The following is a 21,016-nucleotide window of genomic DNA, read 5'->3' as shown; positions in this document are numbered from 1 at the left end:
CATTTTTTATTGCATTTAGATAACTGTTGCTGTGCATTTTTTGTTGAATGATTTCTTTTTTTTGGTACAGGATGGGAAGATGAATGCCATCGAGGACAAGCAGGTGACTAAATTACTTTAGGGCATAGAGATTTGATATCTGACATTATGTATATTAATTGAGATATGTTTTTGGAATTTTTTGGGTTTATCTAGCTATATGATCAGATAGTGCATATCGTGATATTTCAAGCATATTTGAATCTACTGAACAACGCTTACATGTTATTAATTATCTTCTATACATGAATTCTCATTAGCTTAAGACTGTTTATTCTACCATATTTTTGGTAATTCGGTATCGATTACTATCTGCTATTGCTGCTAACTAGCACCCAAATGGACCTGTCTGACAGTAAGAAATAGGTTTCTTTGGGATATCTTAATTGCAGTTTTTTTAGTATTCACTGGCAAGATTCAGAAGCTTTCTTAATCTGATGTTTTCTAGGATGTTGTTAAGAGATGGAAGACAATTTTGAAACAAAATAAGGGATATAATACGTTAATAGATTGAAGACAATTTTGGTTTACAACTGCAGCTATATATATGTGACAATGTACAGTTTCTGTTGTTGTATTCATCAGAACAGACAAAAGCTGCTTTATCTAAATGTTGTGCTTGGTGAAGATGAAAGACAATTTGCACCCCAATAATGAAGAGAGTATACGTGTCACAGTAGTACTGTCATTTGATGCATGATTCATTTTGATTTGATTCTCTTGAGACTTAAAAAGCATATTTCACTTAGAGTATACATGGATCATAGATTGTGTTCATTCGAGGCCCCTTAATAGGCTGTCCCATGATACATCCCTTTTTGGTATAAGGTCCTTATAAACATTAACTTGTGATATCAGGTCTCCCAATCGATTTCCTAGTGTTTTTAGAAATGCTGGTTGCACCATTTGGTAAAGATATCAGTTTTTGAACTTACGACACACATCTGAACAGCAAAAAGTCATACTTTGAAATGGTTACACCATGTGAAGAGAGCAAACACCACTTTAATTATAAATAATGTTTATAAGTACTTTCATCTTTTTAACATAATTGTGCATATCTGTTTTCTAGTCATGACCACCTACAGTGAATGTATCCTATTTGGAGGTGCTTAGTTGCCCCCATATAATAGAAATAGAATTATTACTCTCGTAGCAGCTCTTTTACATGTAGGTCATATTTAGAGTCTTTAATTAGAAAATTTTTGCATAGTGAAAACTCCTTGGTAGAGTGTTTTGCACTTTCACTGTTCAAACAGTATATCTTTCATTGTATTGGTTGCTAACTCTTAAAAAAAAGATAAGGCTTTCCTGTATTCCCTTATGGTCTGATTGTGGAGTTATTTAATATGATTTATCACTCAAGAAAGAATGGAGTTCTTATTTTTATCCGTTGTTGTAATACAAGGAATCAGAATCTTGAATTGCTTGTTGGTACTTATATATGGTTTTGTGCTTTAGTGGATCACCTGCTATTCCACATCCTTTCAATTAGAAACCATCCTAAGCTACTTCTATTCATTTAGAAACCATGCGAAAGTACTTCTATTCAATGAGAAACCTAAGTACATAATGAAGCCAGTATATTTATTGTGTTATCTATAGCCTTATGCTTTGTTTTCAGTCTATCCATACTTCAGAATTGCTATCAGCACACTGTGCATGCCAGCTTCCTTTCTAAATGTTTATCCATCATTACTAACATATGTTGATTGCAGAATTTTGCATGTGCTGGCGTGATGTACCTCTGCCAGTTCGTTGAGGGGAAGGGTGGAAAAATGCCTGATTATCTAGTGGTAAGACTCCATTAGTTCTCTGAATATAATTTCCTATTTCTGTTGCCTCTTTTTTATGCTCGTTTAGATCTCTTTGTTTGAGCATCTGCAATCAAAGTGAAATCTAATCTGTTACTTTTACATAAAAAAATGTTCTGAGTTTCTTTCAGTTGCTTCATCATTTAGAACATTAATGTATATATACAGATATATCTCTTAAAATACACGTGTTTGTGTAAGTATTACTATTTAAAACAAACACTAATCAAAGATTTAAAGAAAAAAACAAAGCACCAACACATTTATATCCTACCTATTGCTGTTTAACTTTATTTGATTGTGGTTTGTGTCATCATTTCGTAATGACCAATTGGCATTAGTGCTTTTACTTTGTTTCTAAAGCCAGTGCTATATATTTCTAGTCATCATTGCTATGTAGTGCTAGCCACTGGTCTCATACTTTACCCAACTTTAATCAAACCTGTACAGACTTTTTCTAATTAATATCCATTGCCAACATCTCAAATATTGTTGATGGTGCAAATGCATTTATCAAATGGGTGTGTACTAGAATTTGTACAAAGATTTGGCCTCCAAAATTTTCAAAAAAATACTAGAACAACCATGATAACCCAACAGCTTGAGTATTGATGAGTTTATATTTTACAAGCAATATCTGATTGTGTAATTTGTGTCGAATGATTAAGAAGAGTAAGGAATGGACTCCTAACACGAGGGGATGTGGACCTTTAAAGAGAACAAGAAAAGTGGAGAGGTAGATAAGCTAATCTTATTGAAAAATATGTCTGAAAAACCCGATGCCTTGGGGACTTACAATCATCAAATATTTTGGTTACTATGTCAATATCCACACCTAATCGTAATACTTAGTATACCAAAATACCTTTGAAGTCCCTGCTTCCCCTTCTCGTGTTCTGCACTAACCCCCCCACTCTTCAGGGTTTTGACAATCTGATAACCCCCAAGGACTCAGTGGCCAAGGGTGGCCTGACTGGACTGTGCCTGCTGCTACTTCTTGCCTATTTTGGTCAGAAGGGTTTCGAATGTTAGTTTATCGTCATATGTACAGTCCCAAGTGAGGTTGGATTTAATGGTTTATTATTGTCTCTTGGAACAATGAGGTTTTAATCGATCTAGATGTTCATTTGCTTCAGTAGAAACAGAACTGAGAAAATAACAACTTTCGTTGGATGAATGGAGGTAATTACTTTGCAATCGTTGTTACTCATCATAACAGATCACATTTTGACTGTAGCTTTAGTTAATAAGGTCAATAAACATTTATTTTGCCATTTATTTTGCAATAAACATTAATAAAGTCAATAAACATGTCATTTACAGGCTATTTTTTTCTTGCTTATTACTCCATATTTGCCTTTTCCTTTGTACTTCTATCAGTAGCTTTACTTTGTCCGTTGTCCGGCATTGCTGCTGTTAACTTATGAAGTCTTCTTTTTACCCTTTGTCATGATTTCTTTTTGCCTAATCATTTTCAGGTTCTATAAAAATTTTCTGTTGCCCACTTGCCCTTGTTAACACTTTTGCTTTATATACCACAGGATGGCCCCAAGAATGCTGGGAAACGTGGTTTTCTGGGATCCGGCGAGGCTAGAAGTTTGAAGGTTTCATTTTTATTTAGACACATGATCTTGCTTCAGTTTACAAGTTCCAGATAATTCTTTATGCTTATTATCACTCCACGAATTGCATATGTTATTACCACGTAACATAATAAGGCTTCCAGATTTGTCGAGAAATTTAACATAACAGTTGAAAAGCAATTTAACATAATGTCCGTTATAATTTCTGATAGATGTCCTGGAAGTATAGAAATATAATGATCAGTTTACCTTATCATATTGTTTCTGTGCTCTTGCTTGCATTCCAGGGTTTGCAGCACATAGCAGAGGTTATAGAATCTGGAAATTTTGACCAGACCAAGACCGAAGCAATCTTCCAGAATGATACCGACTCATCAGTGATAACTTGAAGGACTTGTCCAGGTTTGAGCTGATCTTATTATAGTACTGAAACATATATTTGGTAGGTTCATTTGTAGCTCATCAGTGAAATAAAAGTTGGATTATCTTATAAACAAGAACATTGGTGTCATAGCTTTATCCAGCTTGTTGGATCTGATATTTGTTATCTAGTAACCGAACAACTATTGCTGTTTATTTGAAATTTGAATTTTTTGTGTATTTTTTTTTGTACTTTCCCACAGAACTACTTCTCTCAAGTGCTGAGGTGTAGTTTATGGAGGAATACTTGATGACAGTTTCTTTCTTAGATGAGTCTATACGAAGGGGAACTCGAGATGACCTTATGAGAACCTCTACTTATGCCGTATCCATTGCTTGTGAGAAATGGGAAGTATGTTAACTATCTCTTAGATATGTAAATACGGATATTATCATAGTCCTTTGTTTCTAGATATTGCCTTGGGTCAACACTCGAAGGTTTCAAATGTGCAAAGCATAGTTGCTTTGACTCTTGAACAAGTCAACTAGGTTGTTGGAGTCATTAATCATAAAAGAAATTTCACGATGTGGTTCTTTGTTTAATCAGTGAACAAATATCTTATTTGCTTAGTTTCACATCCACATAAAATTATCTGCGGCGATGTTTCTTTCTGGTATCCCACTTTGTGCTTCTTCACCTGAGTTTGTTATAGAGCATATTTAGTATAATTAGTGATAAGATGACCCTATCAACCATTTGCCCTTTTGCTACTGGTAACTAATGGCAAATATTTCTGAATTTGCATTGGTTTAACAATATCATTGGGTATATCGAAGTGTTCTACAAACCCTAAAAAATTATGAAGCAGGTTACCTTTGTATTATCAACATAGGCTTCATTTTGTTGAGATTACCTAGGGACAAAGGAGGATAATGAGACTACCCAGGTCACATCTAAACTTTGCCCTTAGGGATGAGGAGTCAAACCTGACCTTGGAAATCTTTTTGATCCAGGCATTGACCTGCTGAGTTATGTACTCAGTTCAGCAACATAATGCCCAGTGTTCAAAGCTTGAATTAGAAGTCAAATGCCCAGCAACATAATTTTGTGCTGAGGAGTCATACTTCCAGACTTTTTTATTTATTGGTATTGCCAAAGTAATTGTATGATCACTGTACAAATAACGTTCTTACCGCAGATTTTGAGGAAAGCCAAAGTGCATTACGTGGATTGTCGATCTGCAGCAAATTTGTAGTCGACTGGTCAACAAAAACATGCAATGGCTGTCTTATTCCTTTCTGAAGAAATGAACGGAACACTTGCTTGACTTGACTGCCGGATCGTACTCTTCATATCCGAAGCAAGTCATCAATGAGTTCATCTGCCTCCGGAAGAACTCACTGCACAAAGCCATCAACGAAAAACGCCAAAAGACTGGTCTTTTGTCCGATCTCAGCCAAGTAGACTTTAAAGATAGTATTTGAACATGTCCCTTTCGTCTAAAACTGGATTTCTTTCCGAGCGTAGGTAGTATCGAGAGGGTGTTCGAACATCGCGCCTTGATATAAGATCTTATACCAGTAGATAAGACACAATCTTTCGGTTCATATTCATAACAATTAGATTCGTAAGAATGCAGTGGAGGGGATCATTGATGCCGATGGTGACGTCCAATTTGGTCGAGCATAACAATTACGTTCGTAAGTAGCGGCCAAGCTTTGCGCAAAAGAACGAGATCGTTGCCACTATTCATCGAGATAAATCCTCAAAATATACCATTTGCCGATCAACAAACATTGCATTACGACGAGTCTTCGGCGACAACTCTTATCCTGTGGTCAAAGCTCGAACTTGTGCAGTTCTGAGCTACATGTCGTCTTGAAGGAACGACTCCAACCACTGAGCAGGCTGCACCGCCCATGAACTGGAGATCGTCGGCGCCCCCGCCATCGCCCTCCCCCATGGCGCGGAGGCCGAGGGTGCGAAGGGGAGATGAGCGTAGTCGTGGCAGAGCGTACATGGGCTGATGTGGTTGTGCACGCCTTCGTAGATGGTGATCACAAAGCGCGGATCGTCGCGGTCCCTCTCCACCCTCTTCTTCACCCCGCAACCCTCGGTCGAGCACCGGTAGTAGTTCCTGCGATCACACAACAACATACGTACTGCAATTGACCTCGGCTACGAAGTACTGATTCGGTTCGTGCGACGCATGCACGTACCTCGGATTGGGGCTGTTCTTCACCGACTTCTTCCCGTACTTCCTCCACTTGAACCCATCATCCAATATCTCCACCTCCGACTTCGTTCTGAACCCGATCCTGCATCCGTCGCCGACCTTCATCCTCTTCGTCTCGTTCCTGCAGCTCCTTCAACACAGTCGAGTCACCAAACCACCCACAAAAACAATGATCTCAGGAAACCCAACTGCATACATCATGGTGTCGTCCGTTGGGCAGTAGACGTCGCCGGCTACCGCTGATGACTCCGTGACCGAGCTCTCGTCGAAGACAGCCACGTATTCGGAGACGTCGAACTCATCGGTAGTGCAGAGCTTTGGAGCGTCGTCGAAGAGGAAGACAGGGGAGCAGGAGAGGCCACCGATGTCCAGAGCGGCAGTCGCCATGGCAAGTCGATCGCTCAACAACGCATGCTGCCGAGGTTAGTGGAGTCAGTGGGAGGGATTTATACCGAGTTGGGGGCACTTCCATGGCCCGCGGCCAGCTGCTGTGATGCTTCCGTCGAGGTGGACCGAAGTGTCTCCGCAGGTGACGTCAGCCAAGATTTGCCTACCAGACGTGTGGTGTTGGGCGGACGCAACGATGGCATTTAGATGTGGCGGCTCTTTGGCGAAAGGTGCAGTAAGAGAATCGAATGGATTGGTGGATTGAGTGTTGGATTGCTCTCCCAAACCACAAAGTCAACGTACAAGTCCAACTTCAACACCCTCATCCTTCTGGTGGAGGTGTTCTAATTAGATGGCAGAAGATCTCCTCGGGAACCAAAATTAACTGGAGATTAAAAATATCATATAATTATTTATATACGCTTTTTAAGATATTAAATATATCTGTACTTTTGAAGATATATATATATATATATATATATATATATATATATATATATATATATATATATATAAGGATATCTCCACAATTATGAAGAAAAGGAATGCTAAGTATGAAAAAGAAGTTAATGTGAAGAAAGAAAGTTTCGAAATTCGGATTGAATTAATTATTACATGACAAGAAACTTGGTTTTCTTCACTTATGAGAAGTATGGAACCATATAAATATTATATTTATCATCTTTTTGAGTTTATATATTATTGTTGATTTTTTAGATAATTTTTTGGTATCATCTTTCCTGTTCAACCTCAGATATATTTGTTGGTGCAAAGAAAAAGAGTATTTGGGCAACATAAAGCTGCAAGATATACTTTTCTTCAGTCAAAACATATTTTAATGCCTTGTGAATCCTTAGCTGTTAGAATTCTGTGCAATAAATTATGTCTATTTGTGCTGATGAATCTAGAATTTCAACTTCTTTCATGTTCAATGATCAACATATAAGCAGTTTGACTCAAAATATCACATGTCAGTTTCCAGATTCAAGCTTGGCTATAAGATAGAACAGTCTCCAATAATTTGTGGCATTCCTCTTCACAGAGTCAACTACCCTTGAGATGAGGGAACCAAGCTCGAGAAATGCTCCAGAAAACAGACCTGGAAGATAGACTTTGATCCTAGAGATGCTTCACGAAACAGAACTGGAAGATAGACTTTGATCCAATCAGTGGAGTCTGCAGAGAAGTACTTTTCCTGAGGTGGCAGTAGACGATGCGGAAGTCACATCATACCTCAATCACTGTCATGTCTGTCAATGGGATTGTTATCCTGCTCTGAAAAGGTGGTCGGAGAGGATTGGCATACAGAAGGCGACGAGTGAGTCACCATGACTTTTGGAGGCGGCTGTAGATGATCCAAGGATGGCCTTTCATCTCCTTGTCATGAGAGTACCATCAGGAGCGGGCACAAAACAAATGCAACAGAGCCTAACTTTTTGGCTCTTATGAAGCTCCGTGATGAAGACCTGGCGGCTATGGGAGTCCGAAACCTTCATGGAAATTTCCACGACACGCTCTCCTGCCAAACAACAAGTCGTGGAGTTTCAGTAAGGAATTCTTCCGAGCACCTTCCGTGTCACTGGAAATCCGCAGCCCACGCCTGCCAAATCTCATTGCCGTGCCTCCACCGCAAGCCGACCTACACGAAGCACACAGCAATCTCTCCGTCTTTCCTCGCTCCTCCCCATAATAAGAGCCTCGATCAACGAAATTGCATTCGGCGTGACACGGCAGGAGCCACAAGGAAGCATGCGTAAGTACGTTTCTTGCAAGCACAGGACTCCATGGAGCTGAGCTCCGAGAGTGGAACCTCATCTGATACCATCTCGTGAATCTTAAATCAATTTAACCGTGACGATGAGCTTCTCCATTGGGCCCAGACGTGCTGCTTTCAGATCCGGGCTCAACCCAAGCCGACACTATCACTACATAGTGGGTGAATCTTAGTTAGATTTCAACCACTATAGGGTAGATTCTATTTGTGTTTTTTTTATTTGTTATTATATTTAATTAGAATTATCGATTTAAAACTAGAATACATTTTTTATTCTCTTTGGAATTGATAAATTATCAGATATGTTGGATTCGATTCTGATTGGAATTGAACCTTGATCAGTACGAGAAAGCAAAATGTGATCACTTTGAGAAAACAAAATGTGATTACTTCAAGAAAAAAAAGAATCCAGATTAGATTTCAAGCATAACAGTAGAACAAGAAGAATATAAACAAAACATGAAATTACAAATACATAAAGATAATTCATGAATTAAGAATACAAGAATTGAATTAACAAAAAATATTTTTAAAAGATGTATAAATATAATGATATTAAAATTAATATAAAATGAATAAATTTTAAAATTTATATATTAAAAAATAAATTTAAAATGTTTAACTATAAAAGTATAATGATATTTAAAAAATGATATAAAACGAATAAAATTATAAAAATTCTTAATGAAGCTAAATGACAATTAAGGATACAAGAATTGATCTTCGAGTTTGATTCCCGATTCTACAAACTCGGATCCTAATTGGATCAGATTTATACACGAATCAAATTCGCTAATCGTGACGTAGCACTAATCGTGATTCCAATTTTCTAAAATTAGGAATTAATTATTTTGGGTTCGATTTGAATCATTAATTTTATTAATTATAATTTAAAACCTGTATATATTAAAAAAAATAAAAAATGTTAAAAAATAGATGTATAAACATAGTACCTATAATGACATGAAAAAAAAAATTGATATAAAACGAATAAAATTATAAAATTCTTAACCAAACTAAATGACTCTAATAAGATGGAGCCTAAGTTAATTTACTTGAAACACAAAGATTTAATCAATATATGATAGATCCTATTTGTGTTTTATTTTTATTGTTTATTATATTTAATCAGAATCATCAACTAGAAATGGATAAATAGTCTGATCGATTTTTTTTCTAATTTTAGTTCAATTCGATTTCGATTCGAATCGAACCGTGATTAGTATGAGAAAGCAAAGAAACTTGTTTAGATTTTAAGCATATACTTAACAGTAGAACAAAAAGATTGCAAATAAAGCATGGAATTATATATATACAAAGATAATTAATGAATTAAGGAGACAAGAATTACTCCTCAAGTTTGATTCCCGACTCCGTAGACTCGGATCCTAATCGGATCGAATTCGCACACGAACCGAATCTGCAATGCTATAACCCATTGACACTTGCACCGTTGATTGCAAGAAAGCAAAAGGATGACAACTATGAGTTCATATCTGGATTTATTTTATGGTAGCTTAGACGAATGAAAAGTGTCTGATGTAGCGCTAATCATGATTTCAATTCTCTAAAATTAGAAACTAATTATTTCAATTTCGATTCGAATCATTTATTATTATTTTTAATTTTTAATTATTAATTAATTAATTAAACAAGTTTAAAAAAATAAAATAAAAATAAAAATAAAAATAGATGTATAACTATAATAAGTATAATGATATTAAAAAAAGGGTTTAACCACTATATTATATATCTTTTTTATTTTTTATTATATTTAATCAGAACCGTTGGTTTGAAACTAGAATCGAATCATCTTAAGATCGGTTCTGGTTTGATATATATATATATATATATATATATATATATATAGTCAAATACGTAGCTTGCATCGACTCAGGAGGAGACCTCGAGTCAACCTCGAAGCTGTATACCTTCATCGAGAATCAAATTTTCCAACCCCCGACCTCGCGGGACTCGCCGCTATGTCCATTTCTGTTCCCAATCGAAGCGCAGGTAGATGAGACGAGCGATAGCAAAAAGGGTAGGTTAAGATGTTCTTGCTATTTCGCTTCCAGTAATATATGAACCCCCACCGTCCGTCTCGCAATCCGAGTCCTTATTGCCCGATGGAGACGACGGTGTCGGAGAACAAGCCTGAACGCCGACCACCATCGGCCCGTCGCAGCAACATCGACTGGCTCTGGATCATCACCTTGGTTTTCCTCATCACCAGTGCCGCGAACGCAGCCTACCGGTCGCTCCACGACCCCTCGTCGCTGGCGTTCGTTGCGTTCACCTACGCCGACCTGACCCTGATCTTCCTCTGCCTCGAGAGATTCGAGAAGCGGGGCGCCGGTGGCACGCCGCGGGAGAAGAAGCTGTTAAAGGCCGCGGTGTGGGCCCTCGTCACCGCTCTCACCTTCGCCTTCGCGTGGCGTGTGGCGAGAATGATGCCGCGAGTGCTCGCTGCCGTCGTCTGGACGATGGCAGGATCGGTCGCCCTCGGCGGGTTCTACGGGCTGTTCATCTGCCGTCTTGCTAACGAGACTGCGGTCCGTCATGTCTACGTTGGTGACGTGGAGCTTTCTCCCGACGAAAAGGCCTGAAGAATACTTTCCCAGGTCTATGGAGTTCACATGAACCGCATTTATCTACATTATGTCTGTGGTCATTATACGGTCTTATATATACGTATTGTATGCGTGAGTAAGATGAAGACTCTTCCGGTTCATGTATCGTACGTGTGTTGCAAATAAAGCACTGCATTTTTCCTTCACTGTTAGCAATTGTCCATGTCGATCTGAGCTGGTGTCACGTTATGGGCCATGGTGTGTTGACTTCGTCGCTCGATCAGATGGACTTTTACGCGCGGGCAATGTTGACTTTTGTTAGATCTTAGACAGCTGGGTGGCACTTCGCTATTCGCTCCTGTGGCTCCCACAACATGAGTCCCTGATGCGGGACGTATACCAAGAACGCGCTGCGCTTTAATCTTCGTGCCATCGCTACGATGCCCTGAACCTTGTTTGATCTCAGATGGGAGATCCACCCACACCGTCTCATCTACCACGTCAACCTCAACTGTGGCGCTATAACACGTGGCAATCCGTCGCCTTACCGCTGATACAGTCCAAGTCAGCCGTCGTCTACCACGTGCTCTACTTATTGATCACCGAGTCAACCGTCGCACAACCTAGTCAACCGTTTGACGTGGTCGCAAATGGTGGAGAACTTCGTCGGATGCGTCTTACGATTCGCGATGGCCCGATTGGGAGAGACCAACGGCACATGTCCTTCCGCGTACCATGCGCGGCCGCGCTCTCCACGGCGACGTGCACTCGTTTTCAGGCGCGTCCATGTCCTTCGGCTTCCATCTATAAAGGCTCGTTCCCCGTTACCTGCCTCTATCGCCACATTGTCAGATATCGGAGCTAACAGCAACGGGAAACGAGCCCCGACCCCGTTCGAACACCAAGTAGCATCACCGCCCGCAATCCAATAGCTATAGCCTCAGCTGCGAGCCAGGTCTTCAGTTGTCTCCCCACCACTGCTCTTCTGATCCTCATCACCCCCCCAAGTTTGACGCTACCTCAGTGATCCAACGGAGGCAGCTTCCTTGCACTCGCGAGGCCTTGTCTGGCTAGATTCCGTGGTCTGTACATCTACCGGGATGCCGGAGACTTTGTCGTCGGCGTTGATGGTGGGGACGAGGAAAGGGAGGTGGGAAGACAATTGAAGACCCTGGTTTGCAGCTGGCTGTTGCCATTGGATTGCTGCGGTGCTGCTGTTGCTTGATGGGCTTGTTTTCCGATACTGTTAGCTCCAGTATTCGACAGTGTTGTCAGAGGAAGTGATGATTGCAGATACACTGCAGGATGCGAAGCCCCATCAATAAGGTACTTTAATGGCATGGCCACACACAGGTTCAGACTCTCTCTCTCTCTCTCTCTCTTTCTCTCTCTCACACACTCTCAACAGGACGTCATACACAGGAAATTTTTTTATCGAGTTTGGCCTTCATGTAGCTGCTAATGATCTTTCTTTGGTCACCTACAAGCAACGAAACTCTTCTTTCTGAGAGACGACGAAGCAACAGGGATTCATATGATGGAGAAAGAAGTTGCAGAGATGGCCTCTTCCGATGGAGATATGGTGGGCTACAGCTACTCAGCTAAACTTAAAAAAATGCTTCGAACAAACATAGTAGCGTTATCAAATCTCTTGTGAGGGTTCCTTTACATGCTATTGATTAGCTAACGAACTGTGGGAGAATTAGAAATGCATATGCATCACTCATGATCTATATTTTATTTGGACGGCAACAAGTTGAAGGTTTGCTGCAATAGATAAGATTCTCGGACGCTGGATCATGTCATCATCTTATTCCAGAACATACATTTCTAGTCCTATCCTAAATATATCGTCGACGTTCGTCAGCATCACTTGAGATGAAGAAATCATCAACGATATGCGATGGGTATCTATAAACTTTCTACTCCAAATGCTATAAACACGATCAGACGGGCGAAAAAACCACGGTTTATGTCTTGATACTCCTTCGTCAAGCTGCTTGCCTGGTCAAGTTGACCTTTAGATCAAGCGACGAAGCTTGTATGCTTCATGTGCATTCATTCATAAATGAACCAATGATCTCATAGTTGATTCTCTAGTGATAGCAACAATTTTAATGTTTCGAGGAGAAATTGTTGGACTTTGACTTCGTCTTAATCCACTGTATTCTTTAGTGATTGGGGTTGGAAATGGTCCAAAATTGGAGTTGACGACGACTGTCACAGCAGAAGGAAAGGTGCACCCGCTCGTCTCCCACCAGCTTCGAGATGCGTGCGTAAAATGATCGTGCACGAATCTTGACGCATATCGAAGCTGATGTGATGAGATATTTGCTTATTGATACGTTCATGTAGAAATTAATATGATGGAAAGTGTTATTGTGACATTGATGAGTGGCTGTATTATGATTTGTACTCTATCGTGTATCTGAATCCGAATTTGAATCCAATTTGGATATTTGTTTCATAGTTGGATCCGTTTCGAGCTCGATTATACGATGCCATCCCTTCCCTATCGGGCCCGACACAACCATTCCGCCATGTGATCCGCATCCACCAGGCTTCAAGATCCGTGTCGAGCTTGATTGGCGCCTTCAAGATTCGCGTTTCCTTATATCGATTGTGGGTTTAAATTGCGCTGTCAGTTCCGGTGCCCAGAAACTTCGCTTGCTCTCTCCCTTCGCCGAGGACCGACGGCGGCGCGATGGTGGGAGGGAGAGAGAGCGGCGCCGGCGCCTCGGCGGGAGAGGTGATAATACCGCTGGAGTGGGAGCAGGCGGCGGAGGAGATATCGCGCGCCTTCTCCCCTCCGCCAGTGGTCTTCATCTGCGGGCCCAAGAACAGCGGCAAGTCCACCTTCTCTCGCTATCTCCTCAATGTCCTCTTGCCAAGGTCACCATCGCTTTCCCGCTTCTCGATTCTTATGCATTTTTTGGGAAGTTCTTTTGTTTTCTAAGGTTCTTTGCCTTCTCTTAATAAGTTCAAACGCAAAGTTCGTTCTTTTTTCTAGGGTTTTTGTAATATTCTCTTAGAAGTTTTAACGTAGATTTGTTCTTTTTCTAGGTTTTTTTACCTTATCCTAAAAGTTATAACCTTTGATGAGGTTGATTTGGTTGCAGGTACGGGAAAGTGGGATACCTGGATACGGATGTGGGCCAACCGGAGTTCTCGCCTCCGGGATGTCTCTCGCTTACTCTTGTCGACAAAACTATTCCAGGCATCTTTCTTCTACTTTATTTTATTTTGTGTATCTTTCTGTTACTTCTTGTTGATTTGTAAAGTTGATAATGTCGTTGTTGTTTCTCTATTTACAGATTTGATGAATCCGTGCATCAGAGCAACCGAAAGGTGCGCTTTTAGTTACGTGGTTGTGATTGGAAATTTAATGTCTGCTTATGTAGATAGGAGATTCGACAAAATTTGGTTTTGTTATCAGGAACCTCTTATACTAGTGATTCTTCACAGTTCAACCTGTAACACTCCTAACAAGTTCAGATAAGATCAGCTACAATTAGTGATAGAGGATGTGTTAATTTCTTGTTTCAGTGTTTGATTCCTTAAGGACTTGTTTGGTGGCACAAAGACTGAGAGGGACTAAGAGAAGTTAGAAGAAATGGTCACTTTTTTTTGTGAAGAAAAGGAAAATTTAGATAGAATAACAAATCACAACTTGAGAAACAAAATCTTTTTGGAAGGCTTTACAATGATTTTTTGAAAATATAGTAGTGATATTAATGGATTCTTTGCAGCTAGGACCCTGCATTAAGCATAAACCAGTCGAAATACTTTTGTTGTTCAAACTTGACATGATATATAATAGGAGACAAATTATCCAAATGAACCTTTTAAGACTTAACCAGTTATCCTCCATTCTTCAAAAATATTTGAGTTTTGTGGAGACACTTAGTTATAAGTATGGAAATGTTCCAGGAATGACAAAATTATTAGGACTCTGTATCCTTTTCATATTTTAACCTGGATTTTCTAGAGCAAGTAAACTTCCTTGTCAGACCGGCAGCAATTTTTACATAAACTTAATGACTAAAATTTCCAGTGAAGTTCCTAAAATACAGGAAATAGATCAAAGTTAAAGACAAAATAGACTAATTTGTTACAGAATTTTAAACCTTACTTAGGAATGACACATCTGATTCATGCGATGGCATAAAGTATCATGTAGGTCACTTTGATAAATCTTCTATTTCTTGGCATATTATCATAGTGTTACTTATTTTGTTAAATTTTGAATATTCCACTAGAATATTAGACCCCTCATACTTCTTTTATCTGTCTTTGTATCTGAGGATCAAAGACATGCTCTAATGACATCAATCGACAGGCAACATCATGGGCAAATGTGACTAAAGAAAGTAACATTTATTTTTAATGTGAGATTATTCATCAAGATTCCAGGAACTAATACATTGAACCTACTTGATCTAGATTCTTGGTTTTCTTCTCTCCCTCAGATGTTCAAGGATGACACTTATGTTATTTGATAATTAACCATTTAATAAATGAATTTGTAGGTCCATTTTAGGGTTGGTCCTATATTATTATTTTGCTGTTTTACAACAAACATTTTCTTTCCAAATTTCAGGTGCTTTTTCTTTGGTGATGTCTCCTCAAAGAGTGATCCAAAAGCCTATTTGGATTGTACCTTCAACTTGTATGACTACTTTATTAGGGTGCATTATCAACCAAATGAACTAAATCATCCTGGAAAAGCATTGCCTTTGATTATTAACACTCCTGGATGGGTTAAAGGTTTGTTTCTGGATGGGTTAACAATTTTTTTTGTCAGGTAGCAAGGTGATTTCATGCTGAAGCTTGGGACTAATATAGTTGGCTGTGAATCCTTCTATTATCCTTTTATCGTTTGCAGGCACCGGCTTTGATCTTTTGGTAGAAAAGTTGAGATATATATCTCCCCTTCAAGTGGTTCAGATACGCATTTCAGTTGAGAGTAAAAATCTTCCAGGCACCACATTCTGGTTGGACAGTGACCAACAAGAACCCCATATATATCTTCTCAATTCAGCACGGCATAACTATGAAAATCAATCGTGAGTTTGTTAATATTTGAAAATTTGTGACATTAAGTTACTTTTTAAGCTCTGCTGTCTGAATTTCTGAGGATGAAACTTAAAACAGTGCCTTAATGGAAAGAAAGAAAAAATAAACTCTTCACCTGCATCTTTTCTGCACTTGATGATTTATTTTTTTATTTGCTGATAATTTGCAATTATTGATTGAACATTTTTTGTTCCTGAATCACATGTTCCTTCAAGAGCTTGAGGCATGTTTGTAAGTTTCTGCCTATTGTCTGATATTGGATATGCTACATCCAATTTCAGCTGAAATTTACAATGAACAGAGTAGAAAAAGTAAAAAACACATAGGTGCCAGTGCTATGACAGAGAAAATGTATATTTGTGATAGTGATGCAAATATAATTGCCATGCCTCTTTTGTGAGTCATATTACTCAGAATTAGTATATGCCAGACTATGCATGTTACAAGAATTTGAGATGATGTAGGTACAGGTCTAACTTTATCCTATCCTCTTCTCCTTTGGTCAGGCAAGTCAACCAACAGGGAAGCCTTTAAAAAAGAAGCAAGCCAAAGGTGATGAAAATGCAAAACCATGCAAAAGTGCAAACTTTGTTAGGATATAAGATGGCCCCTTAGTACATTTTTCACCTATTGATGATTTACCTAAGATTATCACTGAGATATTGGTTCTGCCAGCACCTTATCCAGTGTTCTTCCCATGGTAGCCGTTTTAGGTGTAACTGTTGGTAGCAATTTGGTGCATTATCAGTCAGTTTAATGATTCAGAATTTTAGTGGTGATCTATGATGACATCAAGCTTGATCAAGTTGGATATCACTTTTTTTTGTTCTTTATGGTAGATCACATAATATTATGAACCCTTCTGGTTTCATCTTTTAGATTTGGGTTTATGTAGTTAATTTCATTTTGTATACATTTGTTGGTCTTGGGAATTCGACTTTCTTATAATCGAGCACTTTCTGTCATACATTAGTTATACAATATATTATGTATTGAAGTGATAGAACGCTGGATAAACTCACTTTTTACTGTACAATATTGAATTTTTTTTTTCCTGCAGTATATTAGTTCGAAAGGATGCTTGCCGTATGCGAGATCAACGCCTTTTTGACTACTTCAAGCAATGCTTTCCTAGTAACCTGAATATTTTAACAAATAAGGAACTTGCTCATGCTCTGGCTGCTATTGCTCCTTACATGGTTCCTTTTGCAAAAATAAAAGTTGTGCATCTTCATTGTCAGGTTAGCAAAAGATAAGTTGATTTACTAGAGTTATTCTGCCTTATGATTAGAATTGGTTTATCATGTGCATATGCTTTTTCTTGTTTTTGTAATCCTGTGGACCATTTGTGTATGTCATGTTTTGATGGTTATGGTATGAATTCTGCATGAACTTTAGGTAGCAGTCACATTGTACTTTGCTGAAGCAAAAAAAGAGAACAACCAATTATCTTGCAATGACTTAAGAAATGCATGATTAAAATATTTTGATGCTGTTATCTGAATAATCAATGTCAGTACATGATAAGCAACTTACACTAGGTGTTCTCATAAATATGTATCCCTGTCTTTCCCTAGATCATGCTAGGAAATTTAAATCCTGGCATAATCAGTTACTAGTAGCAATTTGGCATAGTGTTAACTGACTGACAAAATTCAGTTGTCTGGAAAAAAATATTCTGTGTGAAGGAAGATAATAAATGTGGTAGCCCTCTCCATAGTCTTGTAACTTTATATTGCTTATGCTGTTTCTTTTGTTTATGTAGGTTCCAAGTAGCGAAATCTTCCACAGTCTCAATGCTACAATTGTTGGCTTGGCAGTTAGTTCTGATGTACCTGCAAAATCTCGGTCTGACACACCTTGGTGTGTAGGACTTGGTACTAGGCTGACCTGCCCGTCTCTTTTCATTTTTTCTTTCATATCAAGTAACCAAGTTCTATGATGTTTTTGTTGTCTGTATGATATTTCCCTTGCTACTTAGGCAAGTTTAATATATGATTATATTGCGAATCCTAAACATATTGAAGTAGATTCTGTTGTGTATGATTTGGATTTCTTGCTTATGCGCATATACAAATAGGATTATGTGTTCTTTATAGCCATCTGTTATTGTCAGCGCTACTGTATAGCTAGTTACTGTATTCTTATCTCAGTGGATTTAACCAAAACTTTCTTTTCAAGTAGAGCAAATTTATTTATTTTATCAGGGTATATACATGACAAAGTTAGTATGAATCAAGAAATATTATCCATCTGTGAATTTGAATAGAAAAGAAGCTTAGCAATCCATTTAAAATTCTATTTGGATAGATAACAAGAAATATTTGCATATATGAATAATTAAGGGTTGTCTTGGTTGAGCACTAAATGAGTGGATAAATATTAAGGGTGCAAGGTGGTTTAGGCATGCTCAGAGGACCTGTACTTGCATTGGTTCAGTGAGTTCAATCGATATAGACCTGTACTTGAACCATCTATGCTACCAAATATCCTCGAGTGATCTATGGTACCAATCATGTACATTGATTTGATCTTGACAATGAAGGATTAGGGAGTTTCCATGCAAATGACAATAACATGAAAAGGAGAACAGAAAAAAGACAAGTCACTATTTGTGGGTTAGGAAATCAAAGTTGGACTTAAGTTAATTATGTTAGCTATAATATCTTCATTTTATACCAAGCCTGGCTTATCAGTTACTATTATGTAAATATTTTACACATACTGATCAAGTTTCTCATCTTTTAGACAAAGCATTATAATGGACTTTCTGGGCAGCATCTCTTATAAGTTTTAGCATCTTACATTTGCTTTATAATTAAACTTTAATCTTAAACTATTGACCCTTATGGAATTAGATGTTTCTTAGAAGACATTTCTACCATTTTGAAGTTTGAAGTTTGTTGTATGTTGGGAAAATGTTCACAACATGATAGTCTAGAATTTTTGCGCTACATATCTCGTTCTTGTCATTCAAATTATATCAGCTAAACTACATATCCCTAGGTTTAAACTTGCCATGTTTCACAATTGCTGTCTCGCCTTTCAGATCTTTTATCAGTTTGTTTCTTTAAATGGTTAAGAGTATACCGTAGTTTTAAAACTTCTTTTACTTGTCTTTATGAGTAATTTGCACGCAATATTCTGAAAAAATGTTTTTAAACAATAATGTATTATTTTGTCGCGAGTTCTTGCTATGCCAATGTCAGAGCTATGATCTATGTGCTGTTAATTTATGACTTTATCGATCAGGTATCGTGAGAGCTATTGATGCAATTCGAGGTTTACTCTATGTGATTACACCTGTTCCCCTTGGCACTCTACAAAAGGTTGATCTTCTTCTACAAGGGTTTATCGAAATCCCTACCGGTCTCTTGCAGGTAAAATAATTTTCCATCCATTTTCATGTTTTGATAGTGGAATTTTTCTGCTCAAACATTTCTTTTGAGTACATAGTTTATGATGTGCTCCATATTGTGTTTTAAAGCTCAATGTGATCTTTTGTAGGATAAATGATTCCCTTGATTCTAGGACTCCTTTAGTCAATACCTTTCTTGCACTAATGTGTCATACCTCTGCTTTTCCCTAATTCTACATATAAATCCTCATTTGCAAAAGTAATAAACACAAAGGTTTTCTAGCAGCTACCAGTACACATATGTACCTCATCACTAGGAAGAAAATTTTGAATGACATATACACATGCCTTCTTCAAGGGTTGTAATACATGGGTGCCCTTTATATTCTAGTCTCTGCTTGGATTGTTCTCTACTTGGATATGCAACCCTTCATTTTGAGAATCTAAAAAGAACTTGCACCCTATTTTAAGTGATAATGGTTGCCAATGCTCTTTGATTAAAGCTATTTGCCAAAAACTGTGCCTATGCTTGTTCATGTTTTGGGTGTAAAAGATTCTTCAAGTACCATAGTTTTACATTTCTGGTTGCAACCATCTCAGGTGCGTGGATGTTTATCCCCTTACATGTCGACAAATGTTCTCCACAAGATATCAGAAGAGCATTTATAAGGGTTTCCAACTGGGTTTTCCTGCTGATTACATGAACTGAACCACGCACAACGGTTTCAATTGGTGATCTCAGTGATATCTTGCTCTGCACAATTTTTTCTCTGGTTCTGTCGACCTCCAGAAGCAATTTTGAAGAGACTACCGTGAAGGAAGATAATCTTGGATTCTAAAGCTTCGGAAGGACAACTTTTCATTCGAAATCTGATTATGTAATTGAGCTCTTGTGAAAGTGTACAAGCAAGATAAGCAGGACTCAGAGCTCTGCCGTGCACACTGCTCCTTTCACACTCAATATGCAAGATAAGCTACAGACTGATACAGTCTACTTTCCCATGACATCCATTCTAATGGTTAAGGAGCAGTGTGCACGGTAGAGCTCCTACTGTACTTTCCCAGGACATCCATTCTAATGTAGTTCTATTTAGAGATTGATTACTTCTACTGTACTCTTCTGATTTGGTGAAATTGCATGCTGAACTGACTGCGTATCTGACCAAATGCAGAAGATAGTGTCCTGTTCTCTCTAAAAGCTTATTCATGTAGACATTTGCAGGCATCCTCGGATTCCAGCAGCAAGTGGTTGATGCAGAGCTAATACAGAACGAGGCATCACACCGCCCTCGATACCTTGTCGGAGATCGTTTGCTGCGCACCGGAGTCTGGAGCCCCGGCCGTGAGGTTGTACTCTACCTTCTTGCGAGCCCGCATCACATGCAGCACGCCACACCCAATTCCCAGCAACAAGAAGAGACCATAGAAGCCAGCAGAAGAGGCGACGGGAAGGAGAAGCGCGACCCGCAGCGCGAGCACCAGCAGCAGCAAGGCGACGGTGATCGCGGCCGCCTTCTCCTTGATCCGCTCGCCGCGGGGGGTGGCGACGGCGGCGAAAACAAGGCCGAGGCTCGTGAGCACGGCCAACCAGATGAGCAGGAGGAGGGGGAGATGGAGTGGGTGTGCCGGGTCGAGCTGGGCTCTTGCCGGGATGGTCGTGTAGACACCGACGCAAACCATCGCCGGAAGAACCAGCTGCCATGCCGGCCTCGTGTACGGTTGGTCGCCGGAGGAGCAGACCATCGAACTCTTGTCCATCTCCGTCGATCTCAGCAGGCGTTTGTAGTTGAGAGTGGAAGCTGCAGGTACCGCGGCTAT

General features: G+C 39.0%; 4 protein-coding genes across 6 annotated transcripts in view; 3 read left to right on the top strand and 1 right to left on the bottom strand.

Annotated features, from left to right (window-relative positions):
* The window catches only part of LOC135616936 (uncharacterized), a 9,849-nt gene extending 5,376 nt beyond the window's left edge, over positions 1 to 4,473 (top strand). The window contains exons 9-13 of the mRNA XM_065116692.1: positions 71 to 103; positions 1,758 to 1,835; positions 3,395 to 3,457; positions 3,724 to 3,838; positions 4,060 to 4,473. Of these exons, the coding sequence (XP_064972764.1) occupies positions 71 to 103; positions 1,758 to 1,835; positions 3,395 to 3,457; positions 3,724 to 3,825 (276 nt within the window). The 3' untranslated portion in view covers positions 3,826 to 3,838; positions 4,060 to 4,473. The remainder of the gene's footprint in view (positions 1 to 70; positions 104 to 1,757; positions 1,836 to 3,394; positions 3,458 to 3,723; positions 3,839 to 4,059) is intronic.
* Positions 4,474 to 5,514: 1,041 nt separating this feature from the next.
* Positions 5,515 to 6,473, bottom strand: LOC135616934 (probable WRKY transcription factor 50). Of its 2 annotated transcripts, none has more exons than XM_065116690.1 (3): positions 6,230 to 6,473; positions 6,017 to 6,154; positions 5,515 to 5,934 (listed from the first exon to the last, which is right to left on the bottom strand). In XM_065116690.1, exons 1-3 carry the CDS (start codon positions 6,418 to 6,420, stop codon positions 5,664 to 5,666), a joined length of 600 nt encoding a protein of 199 aa, XP_064972762.1. In that variant the 5' UTR covers positions 6,421 to 6,473; the 3' UTR covers positions 5,515 to 5,663. The 2 variants fall into 2 exon arrangements, with proteins under 2 accessions (XP_064972762.1, XP_064972761.1); XM_065116689.1 differs by having other exon boundaries at positions 6,017 to 6,163; positions 6,230 to 6,472.
* A 3,605-nt stretch (positions 6,474 to 10,078) lies between these two features.
* LOC135616098 (uncharacterized) lies at positions 10,079 to 10,970 on the top strand. The gene has a single exon (XM_065115278.1). It carries the CDS (start codon positions 10,276 to 10,278, stop codon positions 10,798 to 10,800), a length of 525 nt encoding a protein of 174 aa, XP_064971350.1. The 5' UTR covers positions 10,079 to 10,275; the 3' UTR covers positions 10,801 to 10,970.
* A 2,423-nt stretch (positions 10,971 to 13,393) lies between these two features.
* Positions 13,394 to 20,302, top strand: LOC135582833 (polynucleotide 5'-hydroxyl-kinase NOL9-like). Of its 2 annotated transcripts, none has more exons than XM_065116687.1 (9): positions 13,394 to 13,656; positions 13,884 to 13,981; positions 14,079 to 14,112; positions 15,365 to 15,531; positions 15,650 to 15,830; positions 16,901 to 17,081; positions 17,606 to 17,717; positions 19,093 to 19,220; positions 19,799 to 20,302. In XM_065116687.1, exons 1-9 carry the CDS (start codon positions 13,469 to 13,471, stop codon positions 19,865 to 19,867), a joined length of 1,158 nt encoding a protein of 385 aa, XP_064972759.1. In that variant the 5' UTR covers positions 13,394 to 13,468; the 3' UTR covers positions 19,868 to 20,302. The 2 variants fall into 2 exon arrangements, with proteins under 2 accessions (XP_064972759.1, XP_064972760.1); XM_065116688.1 differs by having other exon boundaries at positions 13,477 to 13,610.
* The last annotated feature ends 714 nt before the right edge of the window (positions 20,303 to 21,016 follow it).

The sequence above is a fragment of the Musa acuminata genome, chromosome BXJ2-7 (genome assembly GCF_036884655.1).
Source record: "Musa acuminata AAA Group cultivar baxijiao chromosome BXJ2-7, Cavendish_Baxijiao_AAA, whole genome shotgun sequence".
Classification (NCBI taxonomy): domain Eukaryota; kingdom Viridiplantae; phylum Streptophyta; class Magnoliopsida; order Zingiberales; family Musaceae; genus Musa; species Musa acuminata.
Note: the sequence above shows the minus strand (reverse complement) of the source record. Positions and strands in the feature narration are given on the sequence as shown.